Source organism: Sylvia atricapilla, chromosome 9 (assembly GCF_009819655.1).
Source record: "Sylvia atricapilla isolate bSylAtr1 chromosome 9, bSylAtr1.pri, whole genome shotgun sequence".
In the NCBI taxonomy this organism is placed as follows: Eukaryota; Metazoa; Chordata; class Aves; order Passeriformes; family Sylviidae; genus Sylvia; species Sylvia atricapilla.
This window is the reverse complement of record NC_089148.1, coordinates 12043014-12062404: the sequence shown is the minus strand read 5'-3', so window position 1 is coordinate 12062404 and position 19391 is coordinate 12043014. Positions and strand designations below refer to the sequence as shown.

At 50.0% G+C, this 19391-nt stretch overlaps 2 protein-coding genes across 4 annotated transcripts in view; one reads left to right on the top strand and one right to left on the bottom strand.

The window, feature by feature from the left end:
* LOC136364816 (regulator of G-protein signaling 5) overlaps positions 1 to 19391 on the bottom strand; it is a 37320-nt gene that overhangs the window by 2637 nt on the left and 15292 nt on the right. The window lies entirely within an intron of this gene.
* RGS4 (regulator of G protein signaling 4) lies at positions 11329 to 18732 on the top strand. Of its 3 annotated transcripts, none has more exons than XM_066324897.1 (5): positions 11329 to 11657; positions 14367 to 14471; positions 15465 to 15526; positions 16270 to 16436; positions 16944 to 18732. In XM_066324897.1, exons 2-5 carry the CDS (start codon positions 14377 to 14379, stop codon positions 17193 to 17195), a joined length of 576 nt encoding a protein of 191 aa, XP_066180994.1. In that variant the 5' UTR covers positions 11329 to 11657; positions 14367 to 14376; the 3' UTR covers positions 17196 to 18732. The 3 variants fall into 3 exon arrangements, with proteins under 3 accessions (XP_066180994.1, XP_066180996.1, XP_066180993.1); XM_066324896.1 differs by lacking the exon at positions 11329 to 11657 and adding an exon at positions 11751 to 11966; XM_066324899.1 differs by lacking the exons at positions 11329 to 11657; positions 16270 to 16436 and adding an exon at positions 11728 to 11966 and having other exon boundaries at positions 16944 to 17137.

Sequence of the window (19391 nt, the reverse complement as noted above, 5' to 3'; positions counted from 1 at the left end):
GTGTCATCTGTTGACAGACCCTGTTCTCTCCTAGTATAAGCATCATGGTGGGAAGTCCTTTCTGAGGACCATCCCTGGGGATGTGGCACCAGGCTGAAGATGCTACAGTGGGATATGCTGGCTCTAGGGCAGTGGATTCTTGAGTGGGAGCAGTCTGAGCCTTCATGAGAAATGCCTTGAGCCACACATTCAGGGGTTAGGGCACTTTTCCAGCAGGTCGTGCCCTTGGCTACACCCCTGAGACTATAACCTTGTGTGGTGGGGATGCAGCTGACAAGACAGCTGGCTTCTGTGCCTCCTGCTGCCTTCTTTCACATCTCACAGATCAGAGTCTGCTTTGGGAGGTGCTCACTAACCCTCAAAGAGAAAAGTCTGTGAGCACAGTTTCTGTTTGGTAAGGAAAGCATCCCAGTGCTCACTGGAAAGTTGTAGCAGAACAGCTCTGCAGACCAGTAAAACATAGGATGGTGCCCTCAGACTGTAGCACAAGGATCTGAGCACCAGCGATTAGCAGGGAAACCAGGAGGCTTCAGGGCCTGTTTTGATTTCTGCTCCATCCTTCCAGTCTAACACACTTAGCACACATCAGGGAGCAAGGAGACGCTCTGTTCTCACATCCTGCAAAGTCAATCAGTTGCATAATATGAAACACAGGCAGCAGGAACGTGATCAAGTGCAGAGAAGGGACACATCAAGCACTTTATTGTGGCTGTGGGAGGGGTGAGCCAGGCCTCTCTCTACCCAATTTATCTTTTCCAAACTGCCTTTTAAGTCTGTTTTGCATCAGCTGTCTGTCACTCTAAATACAGCTCAGATTTCAAGGTAGCTTCCCTGGCGCCCCTGTCTACTGGAACAGGAGGGGTCAGGACCCCCTGAAACCCGCGGAGCAATCCAGAGAGTTTAAATGAGCCACTTGCTCTGCATTACACTCACAGAGGGGCAGGGATTGCTCAGGGGCTGTGCAGAGTGTGGGGAGAGTCAGTATGTGTGTGACACAGGTGACAGACAGCACCAGGGCAGGGGGTCACCCTGTTCAGAGCGCTCCACAAAGGGAGGGAAATGGCCTTTTTTCCTAAGAAAAGGTTAAACTCAGAGCTTCTGCAGCTTTTGAGAAGTCCCTAGGCAGCTGATTTGGTGAGGTGCAAGTAGATATTTTTCTCTGCGTGTATCCTCCTGCAGCCAGGAGTACCTTTTGCACCAGCTGAGGGAGTGTGAGCACCAAAGATCGGGATATCATGGCAGCCTGAGCTCTTGGTTGTTTCCTCTCTTGAGCCTTCTGCTTGTCTCTCATCAACAAGTTCTTAAAAATTTTACAGATTAGCAGGGTTTATTGATGGATTGAGCTGCAGATGCACAAGCTCACATCAGAAGGGACAGACCCTCTGCTCACAGCAGAAATTGCAGCACGGTGAGGGAGAGCCTAAAAAATGCCTGGGAGAGTTGTCTTCTTGATGCTGACTTCTAGAAACTGACAGATGCCCGTTCTGCTCAGGGCCAGTGAAAGGTTTGATGTGATGGCTTACCAGATGCTCTGCGTACCTGCTGGCAGCTCAGCCTCATATTTTGGTTGAAAGAAACAGGGTTAAAAGATGGAGAGCAACAAGGTATGTTGAAGGAAGAGAGGGCAAAAAGAAATCACTCCAATATGAAGCCTTCCAGGCATCTGCCACCGTCACAAGCAATTTGCTTATTTGCCTAACAAACAGCAAGAGCATTTGCTTTTCAAAGCATATCTGAAAGCTGTGGGAGTATATAGTGACAGTGAGGGGCTTCTGGGTTTTCTTGCTCCATTTTGAAATTCATCTCTCATCCTTGTTATATTAGCACTATTTTTAGCTGCTCCTACTCAAAATATTAGTGATTCTCCATGATGAATCTCGAGCACTTGGATGCTGCTCTCGAGCACATCTCGAGCTGCTCCTACTCAAAATATTAGTGATTCTCCATGGATGAATCTTGACAGCAAGGATGGTTGGGTGTTGCCAAGCTGAGGAATCATTTTGGAGCCTGTGTGTGCCACAGTTCTTCTAGAGATCCTACTACAGTGTCCTAAAGCACTGGAGCACTGCTTTCAGTTCGCTGTGACCTCCCTTGCAGGTCAGCAAGGCCACTGAGCACATGCAGATGCTCCCTCCAGAGACAGCTGAATGTCCCTGGAGATCCTTGGCTGCTGGACAGGGCTTCTGAGGACTGTCATGTCCAGACACTGTGGGACGTGTCCTCCTCCTTCCTGTGGCTCATCTCAGGGGCCTGTCCTCACAGACCTTCCTGCCCCTTCTGTGCATCACAGGCTATTCTTTCCCCTTCCAGTTCTCATGACCCCAGCCTTTCCCATTGTGAGCCAGCGTGTCTCCATCCCATTTCTCAGCTTGGCCCTTCCTTCACAGGCACCCCAAGATGCTGGTGCTCACAGGACAGGGAGAAATACAGCTAGTGTTGGGTGGAAGCACAAGGGCAGGGCATGCCCCATGGAGCAGAGGTGAATGCACAGGGCACCATGGCAGTGATGTGCAGCTGTCCCAGTGACAATGGGAGAGGACAAGCAATGCCCAGGCAGGATTTGCTGGCTGATGGGATGGTGGGCATGTTTTGATGGTCATCTGTTGCTCTAGTATAACAACCCAGGGTCTGTGTCTGGCAATCCTTTCCAGGTGAGACAAGTCCATTAGGGAAATTAGGCTGAGTGGTAATCTCATGTTGGATTTCAGTGGGTCAGGTTTAGCTGGGCTGACTGGGACTGCAGCATTATTTCACAAAATGGGGAAACACAATTTGTCACAAACTGCAATTTCTTATGACAAACAAATAAGAGAAACACTCTGTACTTATGAAATATAAAACTCCTTGTACATCATGGCAGTCAAATTATACTATGACAATACTGAGCATTGCTACTCCTTTCAGTGTGATACCTGGTTTGTTTCTCCAGGGATCAGAGACAGTGTCCTGGAGCTGAACATACTGGATCTGAGGAAGTCCAGGTCCATAATGTACTTTGTGGCTCCATTTATAAGGTTATCCAATGGAGTATCTCCTTTGGATTTTTGCATTACATCCTTAGGACCACAAGTCCTCTGTGGATGACCATTTAGGATTGCTGCAGTAGATCTTGGTCAGATTCCTGTGTGATCCAAGGGATCCTGTGTTAGACGAGCCAGTTATGGATATACTAGAGGCTTGATTCAAGACACATGTAGCAGCCCACATTTTTTCCTTTCGTGTTAAGACTTATTTCTAGCTGAAACACTGAAGCATGAATGTGCCTTGGGATAGCAGCTTACTGGAGGCTCACCAGCTGAGCCAGTAATTTAAGTCTTTGGCATCCAGCCTGCATCTGGAGTACCAGAAAGACTGGTTTCAGAAGAGACACTAAAATCTCAGTCACTTGCTTACTGCTGAGAAGTTCAGAAGGATAAAATGTAACAACATGAAACAATTATTTTCTCTTTTTTTGAAAAAGCAGATATTTCTAAATGATAAGGCATTAAATGTTGTCCCTCTGAGCATCAGCTGCAGGGCACAGCTGTGTGCCATGTGCCATAGATTTTGCTCACAGCTCTTTCTCTATCTTTTTTTAAACCTTCCTCTGTGGCACAGTGAAACTCAGGTCTGCTCAGATTTTCAGCACTCCTGCAACACAAATTTTGAATAGCAAGATGTCCTTACAAAACAGGGCTCAGCAAGCAGCAACTGTTTTCCAGAAGCCTCTGCATGTCTGTTATAAAGGGAATGCAGTCCTCTGCAACCAGTCTCTGCAGCAATTCACATTCTCTCGGGGTAGTAATTCCACAATTTTGCTACACTGGATGTTTGCCCCTTACAATTTTATTTGTCCAAATCACCTCCAAGACAGAGGTCAAGAAACTTCATGCAAGGATCAACTGCTGTCAGCGTTTCCTCTTCTCCTTTTTTGTGAGGTTTAAACTAGCTGCACATCAGGGCCGACTGATTCATTTGGTACGTGGCACCTTTTAGAATTGCCCCTCAAGCTGGGGCTGCATGAAGGCCTTTTACTTCTTCTCCAGCCAGCCCAGCCATTGTATGCAGCAGGCTGGCATCACACGGTGCCTTTGAAAAGGTGCTGTCTCTCTGCTGCAGCTGCTTGTCCTTGCTTTTCTGTTTCTTTAGCCTGAAAGCGTGATTCTTGCCACTCTGTTCACAGGCTTGTCAGATGTCACCTCTTAAATAACAGGCACATCTTTGAGACAGGCACTGGACAGATGCTTGCTGCTTCCAAGCTGCCTTTTGTGAGTAGGCTCAGAGAGCTCATCAGCTAAGAGCAGCAAGCTGCTTGGGACACAGAGCCATGACCTCGTTGACAAAACCTCCCCCGGGCTTTGCAAGAGTCAATAAGGCTCTAGCTTTTGTTCCCTGGCATGGGCCTTGTGGTATGGCATCTCTAATCCTGCTAAGCCGCCACTGCAAAGATAAGAGGTAAAGAAGCAAGAAAGGTCCATTTGAGGTTAAGACAGTAGATCTCACTACATCTGCAGTGATGAAAGATTTCGTTTTGTAGCTTGTAACTCATCCTGCGGTGCTTGTCTAGGGAGGAGATAGCTCACTGTCTTTGACGGGTTGAGCTTTTTTAAGCTGGAGAACAGGAGCCACTGCGCAGCTGGGTTGCTAGGGTGCAGAAGGCACGAGAAGTGGGTTTGTTGCACACTGCACATAAAGACAACTTAATTTCTGACGCATCAACTCTCTTCCTGTCTCCCTTTATGCATCCTCCTCCTCTATGTCTTAGGGTGAAGCAATTGGCCCACGAGTGAGAGGTTGTGCCAACCACTGCTGTGAGCAAACACGGTGATTGATGGGCTGCACACGGTCACTCTGAGCAGTCCCACCACAGCTCCTGGCTCAACAGAGGATTTCCCAGTAAGTCTCAAGCAGCCAGTGCAAACAGCTTGTGAAGAGCAGGAAGGAACACAGATGCACATTAAACACACTATGTATTTAAATAAACAGCAGCTCAGTGTCCATTGCAAAGACAGCTGAGTGTCTCCCTGCCTGGGGCTACACAGCCCTGGGAATGATCCACACAGTCTTATATCTGCTAAGTGCAACCGGCTTGCACTAAAATTCTTGGAGGAATAGCCTAAAGAGCTCTCCGGACAAAGAGTGGTTCTTTTCCATTTATTTCAAAATAAAACATAAATACTGGAAATAAGCTATGCTTTCTGATTTTGATGCCTTGGAAGGCTGACCTGAAACAGAGACTGGACAAAGCTAGAGAATAAAGTAGGTATTTATTGAAAGGCCTCCAGGATCCACCCAGGGCAGGACAGGAGCCCAACCAAGGCTGCACCCAGGGTGGATCAAGAATCGTCACAAAAAATGGCTACCCGGTAACGAGATCTTACACTTTCATAAGTTTTGGTCTATTTGCATATTGGGGTTTAATAGTCCAATTACAGCTTCAAGTTGCGAGGTCCCATCCTTCTTGTTCCTCCCTTCAGTCCACCGTTGCTTGTGCTTTTGGGCCTGAAAGGTGTCCTTGGTTCTCCGGAGAAAAAGGACTTGTTTTGTCTCCCTACTCAGTGAAGAGAGCTTACTCCACTTAATACGAGGCTCAGAACTACATCCCTAGGCAGCACAGAATCTGCAAATACGAAAACTAGAGCTTAAGGCGTCAATTTCTCCCACAGCATTTTCCTGGAGAGGCTGGAAGAATGGGGCTTGGACTGGTGAACTTTTCACTGGGTTAAGGACTGGTTGGATGGGCAGGCCCAGGGGGTGACTGGAGTTACATCCTGTTGGTGGTCAGTCAGCAGTGGAGCTCCCCAGGGCTCACTCTTGGGGCCAGTCCTGTTTCAGTGATGTGGAATAGGTGACTGAGTGCCCCCTTAGCGAGTTCTCAGACACCAAGCTGGGTGGGAGTTTTGGTCTGCTGGAGGGCAGGAAGGATCTGGAGAGGGATCTGGAGAGGCTGGATCCATGAGCCAAGGCCAACTGCAGGAGGCTCAACAAGGCCAGGTGCTGGCTCCTGCCTTTGAGTCACAACGAGCCCATGAAATGCTCCGGGCCAGGGCAGAGAGGCTGGGAAGCTGCCCAGCAGAAAAAGACCTGGAGGTGCTGGTCAGGAGTGGGTGAACGTGAGCCAGCTGTGCCCAGGTGGGCAAGAAGGCCAAGGGCATCCTGGCCTGGATGAAGAAAAGTGTGGCAGCAGGACCAGGGACGTGATTGTTCTCCCTGCACTGGGCACTGGTGAGGCCACACCTCAAGTGCTGTTTCCAGTTCTCGGCCCCTCACTACGAGAAAGACACTGAAGTGCTGGAGCAGGTCCAGAGAAGGACAATGAAGGTGCTGAAGGCTCTGGAGAGTACAAGTCCTATGAGGAGCAGCTGAGGGAGCTGTGGATATTTAGCCTGGAGAAAAGGAGGCTCAGGAATGACCTTATCACTGGCTACAACTGCCTGAAAGGAGGCTGTGGCCAGGTGGGGGGAGTTGGACTCTCCTTCCCAGCCAGCTAACGACAGGATGAGAGGAAATGGCCTCGAGCTCCACCTGGGCAGGTTCAGTCTGGACATCAGGGAGAATTCCTTCACTGAAAGGGTAGTTAAGGATCAAAACAAGCTGCCCAGGGAAGTGGTGAAGTCACCATCACCGGACATGGCACTCAGTGCTATGGTTTAGTTGGGGTGGAGGTGCTTGGTGAAGACTAGCTGACCTTGGAGGTCTTTTCCAACCTTAACGATTCTTCGTGATTAGTCTTCATGATTAAAGTTGTTCCCTAAGGGGTGAGCTCTCTGGTCACAGAGCTGTTAATCTGTTGATGAGGGCAGGAGCACTGTTGGGCAATAGCAGGCACATTGGAAAAGGTGGTGATGTCATTGATACCAGGTGACATGATCTAATGGAAAAATAGACCTTTTCTAATGAGCTTAATAGTTTTTTCATGAGGAAGTTGTGGTGGTGAAATAGATTTATGAGTGAATATGACGTGCTATCAATATTTGGCCTAAAGCGTCATAAAATCCATATCAAATGCACTAAAAGTGGCTAAGACATTTCAAAGTGGTTTTTGTATTGAGAAAGCATCATTTGTATTGTGAACAGCCATATGTTGACTGGTTTGTGGTACAGTGTTATTCAAACTGTCTTAGAGATTACCAGGAAATGTTTAAGGGGTTGTTAATCAAAATGGATGAGGACACAGAGATCTGGGAAATTGGAAGACAAGTTACTCAAATAATAGATATTCCTGTGGTCTGATGTCCATCAAAAAAGAACAATAGCCAGACAAAAAAAACCGAACCAAAACAAGAACCCCAGCCAACCAATCAACCAAAAACCAACCAATCAAACAAACAAAAAAACACCAAAAAACCATCACACCAAAGAACAACATTTATTTCATTAGCAAATCCAAACCAGGAAAGGAAAAAAAACCTATCCATTTGGGCTGAACAACATTCTTACTTTGACACAAGTTGAAATATTTTTTTCTGGGCAGTAACAGGAAAAGTAGGCAGCCCAAAACCTTGAGGTTGAAGCAAAGAAAAATATGACTCCTGCCACTCCCTCAGAATGATTAGGAAATTCCAAGCCCTTAGAAATGATGAAAGTCCACTGCTGTTGCAGGTGCACATATAAGTAGGAAACAACTGAGAGCATGGGGAAATTGTCTGGATTGTATATTTGATTATATGGACTGCCTGAAGCTGGAGCAAAGGGAGGTTCCAAACGAAGGTGCTAACATATACAGAGCATCATTTCAGAGAAAAGCAGGCTCATCAAGAAACTACAACAGCAGACTAAACGTGCTTTGCCTTTAAGAGTTCTGTTTTGCCTTGTGCATGCAGAGCGGAAAGGGGACTGGGTCAGCCTGGAGGTACATCCATGAGCTCGAGAAACTTTCTGTGTGAGCAGCAAATTACCCATATTGCAGAAGGGTGACTCATCCCTCCTGCCAGGACTTATTTGGGAGAAGAGGGCCACTCCTCAGGCCGCCCCGTGGGGCTGGCCGTCAGAGCCAGGGCATGCCTGGAGTCACAGTGCATTGCAGAGCCATGGGAAAGGACAATTCCCTCCGATTCTGCTGTGGGACAGTGTTTCTGGGAATCCCAGCACCAGCTCGTGGACCCTATGGGGACAAGTGTGGCCTCTCCGTGTGTCTCTTAGGGAGGTCAGGCTGCGGTCAGTGCCCTGGGACAGGAAATGTGGCTGCCTGCAGTGTCAGGCACAGACATGTGCTGAGTTCATCCATCCAAGCTCAGACCCCAGTGGTCCTTCCAGGGTTCTCTGCTCCCAGCTCATTCACTGTGATTCACTCAAGCCACATGCCTTCGTGGGTAAGATGCAGCCCTCAGTGCTGGAGGGAAACCTTACCTGCCAACAGGCGTACTGGAGAAAATATCAGCCGTGGGTGGTTGCACTGGAAGGGGTTTTGTGCAGAGCGCTTGGGGCTCTGGAGGAAGCACAGTAAGGAGTTCAGCAGTCCAGGTCCCCTTCCCACAACAGGGCTCAGCACTGAGGCCCCTCCCCTGGACAGAAATGTCACCAAAGTAGCTACATTTGGAGGGCTTCTGCAGCCTGGGGGTTTGGGGACAAGTGCCACCCTGGTTGGTCCTTCTCAGCTGTGTGGGAGCTGCTCCGCTTCCTCCCCAGTGCTGTCTGCCAGACATGGATTGGATGTGGGTGGCCATGGGAAAGATGAGCGGTACCCTGCCCAGTGTCCACCAGGCACACCCAGGCATTTGCTCACCCCTTCTCAAGGTGCCTGACTGGCTCTGTGAGACGTGAGTGATGGCAGAGGAGCAAGAGTGGGTCACAAGCCTGAAAGGCAGGCAGGGGAAGGCAGCAGTGGCAGGAGAGGCCCTGGCCCAGCAGCACAGCCCCCATGTCACCCTGCCGGTTCCCAGTGACACAAAGCAGCAGCATCTTCCTGGTGCACTCGCATCCCGTGGCAGCTGCTCTGGGAAGGGAAGGAAGGACTGAAGTGGGAGTGCAACAGCCTGTGGCAGCTCAGCTCCGGGCAATGACCACAGATGCAGCAGCACTCCTCATGCTCCGTGCCTCCTCCCACGGGCTGCCTCTGGCTGCAGGGGAGCCCAGGGACACATCCCACTCGTCTACGGGGGTGAATGCATGAGTATGACGTTCTTCCTGGCAGTGGTGGGAGGGAAAGCTCCCGTTCACAGCCTCGTCTCCAGCTGGAATGCAGCAGGGATGAGGCAGGGGGCGAGGGATGCCACCATGGGTACCACAGACGTTTATGATCGTGCTGCCTCCTGAGAGCGTCTGGGTGCCTCCAAAGCACTGTACGGCCCAGGGATGGCCCAGACCCACCCCCAGCCCTGCATCCCAGCCCATCCTCTCTGCTGAGTTCTCCATGAGCAGGTGAAGCAAGCCAGGGATGACAGGGTGCCAGGCATAAAACATGGCAGGAGCTGCCGCTTCACTAGCTGACGAGGAGGAGGAGAGTTTGGTGTTGAGCACAGTACAGCCTGTACCCTGGGAGAAGAAGCCTGCCTGTGATGGTGGGAGATGGAAGGGGGTACTTTAGATTGGAGACCAGCTGGAGTAGTTGAGAGGATATTAAGCTGCAAGAGCTGGGATACACAGCCTAGAGGAGAAACAGTGCACAAGCCCAAACTCCTCTCATGGGGGTCGGGATGAGCCAGCCAGTGTTAATGAACTGGAAAAAGGGAAATTTCAACTGCAGCACTTCTAGGAGTCTCCGTGCCCAGTCCAGGGAGGATGGTCTTAATTGCAAAGCCCTTTAGGCTGGCTGTTGTGATGGCAGTGCCAGAAATTCCTGATCACAGCCTGCTCACACAGAAGTTGGGGAATGCAGAAGGTGACCTGATGACAACACCAGCATCCGAGTGTCATTACAGCCACGCAGCAAACGTGCGTGCAATCCACAGAGAAGTGTGACATTCCTAAATCTGGCTATACAACATTTTGCTGACAAACTGTAAAATTTTTGTGTTCTGCACAGAAGTTCCTTGCCCTAGCAAACAGCCTTTGGGACCTGCCTGAGCCAAAATGCTAACCTTGCCAGAGAGAGGGCCAAGGTTAGAGCTTGCAAACACCTTGATTGTGTCAGCCAGATGGGCTTTTGAATTTTTTTGAATGTCATTGCACAACACTGAATAACGTTGCGCAAGTTTGATAGTCAGATTAAATTAATTAGACATTTAGTAAATAATTAGTTACCTTTTTTCTGTTGGCCATATTCTACCCTTTGACTTCTCCCCAAACACAAGACACCAGAGAGCTTAGGCACCAACTCTGCCAGGGCTCAGTTGCTTCCTACAGATCCACCCGAGTGCTGTCAACTCATCAACACTAAAAGGACGAGGACATTCACACAGGTAAAGTTTTACACCGCCCTGACCTGGAGCTGATTTTTAGTCCAAACAGTGCAGGTCTTGCAGGCACATTGCCTCAGGTTTGGCAGCAGGACATTCACACTCCTACAAAAGCATTTTACGGTTAATTAGAGCATTGCCTTTCAGCACAATTAATGATCCGACACGATGCAGTATGCCAAGGCAGGTAAACTCTCCTGGGATTTGGGCTCTGTGCCGCTGGCTGTAGGCTCTAGAGACACAGGAGGAAAAGACTCGTCCTGCAACTTCTGCAGATCATGAGCAAAGCACTGAAAGGTTTCTGGGAGAGGGGATGCAGCAGTGGGTAGTGTGGGCAGGCAGCCTGCTGCTAATCAGAAGCTCCTTTATTTCACAGCAGGAGCAGGACTTGAAATGCAGCAGTCCATATGCACGTCCATCTGCCCAAAGCCTTCCCTTCTTTGATAAGGATGGTACAGGCTGTGCTGAGCTGCAACTCGATAAATATCAACCAATTTGTTCTCTCCCTGGAGGGGCAACTGCCTTCTGCACCATCCAAGGGCTGAGGACAAAAAACTTCGGTTCTCCTTGGAGAGAGAAGACCCTGTGCCCAGCCAGGGCAGTGCAGGCACCCCCACAGGTGTCTCATGGGTTCATTCTTTAGCACAAAGTACCCTCAGAACTTCAAAGACTTCCCTGGACAGGCACAGTTAAGCCTTTTATTTTAATTAACCATCTTTCCTTGGGAATAACAGAGTCCCAAGGTCTGGCTTTTGATTTTGTAAATGCAAATGGAGAAGGTGGTGCAGTGATACCCATATCTAAGGCAGATTTGCTGCCAGCCTCCTAAGTTAGATTTTTCCATTCATCTACGTGAGCTGTCCTCAAATCTGTGTGCTGAGACATGCACATTTTATATTCCGGTAGGGCTTTGCACCCCCCTGAGCTTATGTTGCAGCCTCACCAAAAATATATATTCACATGACTCTAGAATAAAACTGGAAAGTCTCATCTGCCTGGGTAGTTCCCTGGTGAATTTACATTCTTCTTTCCTTAGGAGCTCTATTTTCTACATTTGTTGGGATTATGAAAAGCTTTTCTGTTTAAAATTCTTGTCCCTTTCTTGATCCAGGTTGCTTTAAATAGAAGAGGAAAGGAAATTACCAGAGGAACCAGCAAGGCTCATCTCGCTTCTCAGAACTGATTCTCTGACCTTTTTGCTATCTGTCGTCCCCTCACCCCCCGAAAATCTGCTTTTCATCTGCACCGTTCCAACCTCCTGCAATAGAGGAGGTACCCAAAGCTTTTTGAGCTCTTTTAAAAGAATCCACCTCTGCAGCCAGACACCAAGCTTCGTTTCTGGTAAGGTTTTCAGTCTCTCTCACCCCTTTGTCTGGGTTTTATACGTCACCCTCTTCCTCTTGGGTGGGCAAAAAGGGGACGGGTGCTGCTGCTGTGCTGGCTGCTGACTGGGTCACCCGGAGCTGCTGGGCTGTCTGGGCTAGGCTATAAAACAGAGCCAAGGCAGCGCCGCTGCCTCCCAGCCCGGACTGAATCCCGTGCGCAGCCTCTGCCGCCTCCTGCGCGCTTGTTTTTCCTGGAATACTGATCCGACCTCGGCAGCAAGATGTGCAAGGGACTCGCTGCACTGCCAGCCACTTGCTTAAAAAGGTACTGTTTATTTCTGAGCATCTGGTAATGGTCTCGTTAGCCCGGAGACACGCTGATGCATTGCGCTTTTTGTCTGAGGTAGGAAGACAGATTTGGCTCTGATTATTTTGCAAGATTAGATACAAATGATTGCTTGGAGGCTTTTGGGTTTTGTTTTGTTTTGTTGGGGTTTTTTGTTTTGTTTTGTTTTCAGCTAGAAGCAGAATTGCAAAAAGGTTTTGTACTGAGCTGTGGAACTCTAAAGCCTTCCTTCCCATCATCCCCATCATAAAACCCGGCAGCTTTGTGATATTTTGATATTCCAGTCAGCTGCTTCTGCTGCAGTCTTTGAACCCCTTTTCTCCTTTGACTCCTCTCTGCTAAATTTTCTTGATTCTTTTGAGGCAGAAGCAAGGCAGACAGGATAAAAATGATGGATTATCCCCTGAAATGCATTTCAAATGCAGAAATGCAGCCTGGCAGGACCAGAGCCCAGGGTGCCAGCAGGCAGGGGTGCAGGGCACGGTGGATCTGGATGTGCCACCAGCCTGAGTTCTCCGGGTGATGGTGAGGGGCCAGGTCAGGCTGCACCCAAGTGCACAGCTCATCACACCCGTGGGGTGTGCTGCCAGTCAGGCTGGGCTGAACTGCAGCCCTGCAGGACCTGGCTGCACCCCGGAGTGTGGGATCAGCAGAGCAGAGCCTGCACAGCCCCACATGTGCCCTTGGCAGCATGGCCTGCCCCATAGCCCAGCATGAGGGGTGTCTAGGCTGGCACGAGCCCTCCTGGCGTGGTGTTACTCCCTTTCAGGTGCTCTGGGGCCTGGAGATGCCCAGGAGAGGGGCACAATGCTGCCTGCTCACACAGGCCATCCAAACGTGTGCGGGTCTGTGATGGTGCAGGGCTGCCTTTCTGCCCACTGGTGCCTTCACAGCACTCCTGAGGCTGCTTCCCAGCAGCTGTGCAGTGGGTGGGGAAAATGTGAGCACAGACTCAGCCGCCTCCATCTTTATCCCATCTGGAGGATAAAGCTTCCTGCTCATGGTTAGATTTGAAAATAGGTGCTGAAAATTCAAGGAAAAGGCGTTGACACTTCCAATTTGCAGGAATATCTGATGAGGATAAAAAATAATTGAAAAAATGCAAGGAAAAATAGTTCACATCTTTTAAATACCTCTGTCCAGGATTCCCAGCAAAATCGTTCTCTCCCACCAGAATGCTGTGAGACTGGTTGCAAGCAGTAGAGCCTTGTTTCCTCCTGCTGCCACCCTCCTGCAGACCTGAGCAGTCTCCTTCTCTTGGGCAAGGAGCTCGACAGAGCCAGGCAGCCCAAGCCTGGCAGCCCAGAGCCCCCACGTGTGCCTGGATGTTGGTGGTGGCTACAGGCACCCCGCTCCAAAGCAGCTGTGAGCTCCATTTGCTCTCTGCCACTGCTGGAGCTGTTAAGGAAACATTTCTGAGGCAAGCAGCGAGATCAGGTGTGGCCAGCACAGAGTGCTGACAGGGTGCTGGAGCAGACAGCAGTGCTGGGAGGCTAAGCAGCTGCCAGAGCTCAGCCCTGTGGCACAGCCTCTTGCTCTTTTCCAGGCTCAGATCTGAGGAGAAGGAGAAGGATTTCCTGCTTTACACTATCACTGCACCTTGGGGCAGGCCAGGGCCTGTACCCCTGAGCAAGCAGGACTGGTTTCCCCACTCCTCCTTCTTAAATTGGAAGGAAACACAGAGAGGTGCCAAGGCCAGTATCAGCTGCATATCTAGAACCTGCTGTGAGGAAATGATTGTCCTGAGCATGCTGGAAGATGGAACAGAATTAAGGATGAATCTTCAGAGGAGCTTGCTGTGGAGCAAGGGAGCAGCTTGCAGTCAGCATGGGCTGGTTGTGGTGAAGCTCTTGGCTCATATCCTGATCTTACCCCACAGACTTGCTCCAAGCCACTGACTTCATCCCTTTTCTCTGTGTCATGGGCTTGGTGGGGTGGCCTGGCATGGCCCTGCTGGTCCTGTGGCTGGGGAAATGGCAGGGGCTGCACGGAAAGATTAGTAAGGGTGTAAGAACCACACATCAGCAGCTGGGCAAATCAGCTCAAGGAGAGGTGACACACAGCATGGTGATGCTTTCTATCACAATATTTTTACTGTAAAGAGTAGAAAAACAGCAGCTTCTCCCCCTTTGCCACCTGGTTCCAGGCTGATGACCTTCTCAGCAAGAAGATGTTGAACATGAAAAATGTTTGGCATTACTGCATTTGTCCAGAAACAAAAATGTGCATTATGTGCTGAGTGGAAAATCAGCACTGGAGTCCCTGTCAGCGCCCTGCGTTTGTGTCACTGAGTAATGCTGGAGGAGCCTGTGCAGTGAGGAGGCTGCAGAGGGAGTACAAAGCATTATCTTCATCTCCTCCTTGATTTTTCTCTTTCAGCGCCAAAGACATGAAGCACCGTCTGGGCTTCTTGCTGCAGAAGTCAGATTCCTGTGACTACAGCTCTTCCCAGGGCAAGAAGGAGAAGACATCCTCAAGCCAGAGGTAAGAGCAGGTGCTGTAACCTAGTTAATCCCAGACTGGCTGCAGCATGTTGTATACTCCTTCACCAAGCTGGACTCCAGTAGTGTTTCTGCTGCTGCTCCCCAGCTCTTCCTGCACACCTGTGCTTGGATCTAGTGTGGCACACCTGTGCTTGGATCTAGTCCTGTCAGCTGACTATCAACACCTGAGAACTTCAATTTCCTTGAAGAATGCTGAACTAGAAGTCCCATCCTGCCACCACTTCCATGATTCAAGATGAATGAGCACAGGGGGGAGGATGTGTGCAGTGTCCTACACAGGGCAATGGCTCCATTTCAGACCCAGTGCAATTGGGCACATTGCAGAATCAGCCTGCCTCTTTGCGCTGGGTTTGTGCAATGGTCCACACAGCTGCACAGAGGTGTGGGCACACAAAACAGCCAGCAGCCTGTCAGGGCATCACTGCTCTCCCCCGGCTGCAAGGAGACAGTGTTCTCTCCAAAGAGGGTTCCAAAAGCCAAGGTTTGCTCCTGGGACAGATGAAGCCTAGGGTGTTCTAGTACAGTAGAGAGAATGAATGCAGGATATGCTCCCTGTGTGTTTCTAGTTCCCACATTCCTCTCTTCCAAACAGCTGCTGTTCCCCTGGCAGGTCAAAGAAATCAGCCCTTTGGAGTTCACTGATATGACCTGTAAGAGTGATTCCAGGTCTGTGCTCCAGCAAGAGATGTAGCCAGGCACAAAGTAAATATGAATTCCACAGCAGTTTTTCCAGGAAAATTAATTTCTAGCCCATGGCTGGTGATGAGGATTACAGACAAATTTCTGTAGGTTAGATCTGGGATCCCTGGGGGTATCTGGTAAAGCAAGCTGATATTTCATTCTCAGTCTCTTGTGTATGCTCTTACAACAATCAGGGAAAAAAGATTTTCTAGTGGTGCTGAGAAACAAACCAAATTTATCCTTTCTGTACTCTCTTTAACTCAGCCCTGTTTCTCCCTTTGTCTCCTCTTAGACTTAGCCAAGAGGAAGTCAGAAAATGGGCAGACTCTTTGGAAAATTTGATCCATCATGACAGTAAGTGAAAAGGGCTCTTAGGCTGCCTGCAGTGCATGTGCGCTGTGAGCAGTCCCAAGAGGGGACAAGGGACATTATCTTACATCTCTTAGGGGCACACAGGAGTTCCTTTGGCCACACAGACCTCTAGGAGGGGTGGGGAAGGGGCCTCTTGCTCAGATCTGAGGCAAGGGTCAATCCCAATGCCTCATGAGTGTGGTTTTGGGTTACTGCTGTGCCATCTCTTTTCTGAAGGCAACGAGTTTAGCCCTTGTGCAAGAGGAGGGCAAGACCGGGACACACAGTTAGTGGTGGGTTAAACAAGAACCAAAAAGTGGAGATATTATTTGCAGCTAAGCCCATGGGAGACTTTGTCTTCCCATCAGTTGTGGGCAAGCTACACCGATGTCCTTGAGGTTTCCTTCACATTGTTCCCATGGTCTGAGACTCTGTGGAGCGTGCTGGTTGTCTCCTCGAGGCCTCCTGGGAGGCAACACACGAGTTGCTTGTGTCCCTGGCAGGGGACTGAAGGTCACAGGGGGGGAACAGGCAGCTGGGGCCCCACGTGTGACATCCCCATGGGGCCTGTCTGAATTCCAGCCCTCTCAGCATGCATGAGCTGTCCCCACTGCCAGCCCCAGGGCAGCTCCTCATTCAGCTCTGGGGACGAGAACCCAAAATCACTGTTTGCTGGGGCTCAGGGGTGCAACTGTCCAGGGCCCAACACTCTTGCCTGACCTGGTTTTCCTCTGAACAATCCATAGGAGGACTGGCTGCTTTCCGTGCTTTTCTCAAATCTGAGTACAGCGAGGAAAACATCGAGTTCTGGGTCAGCTGTGAGGAGTACAAGAAAACCAAGTCACCAGCCAAGCTCAGCCCCAAGGCCAGGAAGATCTATGATGAGTTCATCTCAGTGCAGGCCACAAAAGAGGTATGTGCACTGAACATTCCTTGGGCAAAGGCACCACCCTACATTCTGAACCAGCAGCACAGGCAAGCAGAGGTCAGTACTTTCACAAGAGATTAAGGCCTCTGCTTCTCTGCTAGTTAAAAAGGTGGGCTTTTTATTGATTTTATATTAAACTTGGGTGAAGAGAAAGTGTGTTTAGTTACAACCACATAGCCATTCCCTGCGCACAGTCAAACGGGAGAAGCCCAAGAGGATTATGATTCCCAATGTTTCAGCTGCTCCCATGCGGTTTGGGTTTCCTGGCTGGCTGCATTCCAGAGGGATGTGTTTCAGTCTCTCCTGACAGCTTTTTTGGCAGCAGGGATGCACTGGTATCCAGCTGCACAGATTCTGCTGAGGCTGCAGGGTGTCAAACAGCTGTTTCAGACAATTGCTCACCAAGCACACATGGTAGAGACACACTTGGGTTTTCCCATTCCTGTGCCCTTCTGGGACAGGTTCTACTTATGCTGTCCCTTTGGCCCACAGGTGAACTTGGATTCATGCACACGGGAGAAGACGAGCCACAATATGCTGGAGCCCACACTGTCCTGCTTTGATGAGGCTCAGAGAAAAATATTCACTCTCATGGAAAAGGATTCTTACCGCCGCTTCCTCAAGTCCCCGTACTACCTGGACTTGGTCAGCCCCCGTGGTGCTGGCTGTGGGCCCGAGAACTGCAAAAGAAATCACGCTCACAGCTTAGACTGCAACTCCAACATCATCTCTCAGTGCGCCTGAACCCGCATCAAGGCAGGGGCAGGCCGGGCTCTTGCAGAATATAAGGCAGCAAAAGCATTCATTGGCATGAAGCAACAGAGCTGTCTCCAATAGCTGTCTAATGTCCCAGTTGTATCCCATGTCATGCAACAGCCAGCATTTGTAACCCAATCCAGGCTCAGTGTGTGTAGCAAACCCTCCTCTGACGGGTCGGTGTAGGAGTGCTGGGGTCTGTGTCTGGCAGGAGCTGGGGGCAGTTGCTGCGTGTGCTGGGGCTCTGCCAGCCCAGGAGGGTGCTGGGGAGCTCGTGTCAGCCCTGGCTCTGCCCACAGAGGGACCAGATGGGCAAGGTCACCGTGTGACACCCAGTGATGTGCAGGGCAGAGAGGGAGCCAAGGGAAGCACTGGGGACTATGATCTCCCCTTTCTAACCTTCAGAGGTTTAGGTGAAAAAGGCTGGCTCTGGTCCTTAGCTGCTCATAGCTCCCAAACGTCCAGGCTGTCAGGAGTGTTTGCTCAGAGCTCAGGCTGCGCTGCATTGCACTATCAGGCACAGGAAGAGCTCCTACTCTTTCTTGAAGGGAGACCAAAACTTTTCGGACAGCCTCCTTCAATCACCACAGCCAGAGTCGCAGGAAAGCTCAGCCTCCCTCGGTCATCACGGGAAGCTCTTCCCTCTGGCCACTGCTCCCTCTGTAGCACCACGTTTATGCCGGCCAAGGATCTTTCCTAGGGCTGTGCAGAGCTGTCACTTTGGGGGAGGCTCATTATTTCCTGTGTTATTAATTCGGGCTCCCGGGTTAAATACTTCAGCAGAGCAGAACAGAAACATGTTTCTTCTCTCAGGTTTGCATGTCCTGGCTTGTAAGGAGCAGTTTTTGAGGGAATAGAGCCACCATATCTGAAGAGGAAAGGCCCTGCTTGGGCATACTTGACAATGTTGGCGTTTTTTAAGGTGTTATTTACGTATTTCAGTAGCAGCATGCCTCACTTTTCCTGAAGATGGTAGGAGGAATGTGTCTATCTCGTTACTGCTCTGGGGCTTTGCCAGCAGGCAGCTTACTTTTTAGTTGCTGTGGTGAGACATGGCCTTTGCTGTGGGCTTTGGCCCTGACCTGCCGTGGGAAGCATGGGAGGCAGCTGCAGGATTGCTGCCGTGGGCTGCAGCACCAGGTGTCTCACTGTCCCCCAGCCGTGGTCTCTCCTTCATTAGGTATTGCTGCTCTGGCCACTGTGTATCCTGCACTCTGCATCCCAGTCCAGACAACAGCTCTCACACCGGGGTTTTGGCATGCAGGAGGAGGCTGTGGCTCTCCAGGCCCATAGAGAAACTTCTTTCTTAACATACGCTTTATTTTGTACTTATTCAATGTACTAACAACAATCACCATGCATGTTCAGCTAAGAGATGGAGAGGCTTGCTAAAGTGCTGAACATAGCCAAGCATGTGGCTATGTTTTATTTTCCCCTGGTACTGGGAACTCTTGGTAACTATTGCAAAAGCTGTATCAATATTTAAATAATGATGAATGCGGTCTAAATAAAAATGTTTGCGTTATTCCTTTCTAAAATGCCATTATGTGAAGAAAGGAAATGCACAGAGATCCAACTCGTTGGACAAGGTTGCTCTAAAAAGTTATGTTACGAGTGGCTTCACTCAGAGATTGTTTTAAGTCATGGAAAGATGGAACAGCTGATGAAACAACAACAATTATATCCTTCAGACACCTTCAGCACTATGAACCTGGGGAATATCTGGTTTTTATGGGTCATTGCCTTGCCTGACCATCAGCTGGGGATTAGCCATCCTCCCCAAGGGTCTGGGGTGAGTGTGAGGTCCCTCTTGACAGCTTTGGAGCGGGAACATCAAAGACCCCTTCTCTGATGCAGATGCTTTGCAACCCCGAGCAGATAGAACACATTTTATCTCAAAGCTGGGCCTGTCCCTGGGCAGCGTGCTGTGAGTGCAGAGAGCAGGGCTGGTCATTGCTCAGCCCTAGCCCCTGGGGCACCCCAGCTGCTGCTACTGGAGCAGGAGCTGACCCTGGGAGCCAAAGCCTGAGGCAGCAGTGGGGCTGGGGGTGCCTGTGCTGCACCAGCCTCGGGGTGTTTCTTCTGGATCAGCTCCCTGGGGTTATTCCCTTTCCAGTTTACTGAGAAACCCCTGCATCATTGCAGCAAAAGCTCTCAGAGGCTTTTGATCTTGCCAGGGCTTTT

Coding starts and splice junctions, on each gene's coding strand:
- RGS4 (XM_066324896.1), top strand. CDS start 11,923: ATGTGCAAGGGACTCGCTGCACTGCCAGCCACTTGCTTAAAAAG. Junction 11,967..14,366: donor CCAGCCACTTGCTTAAAAAG/GTACTGTTTATT, acceptor TTTCTCTTTCAG/CGCCAAAGACATGAAGCACC. Junction 15,527..16,269: donor AAATTTGATCCATCATGACA/GTAAGTGAAAAG, acceptor AACAATCCATAG/GAGGACTGGCTGCTTTCCGT.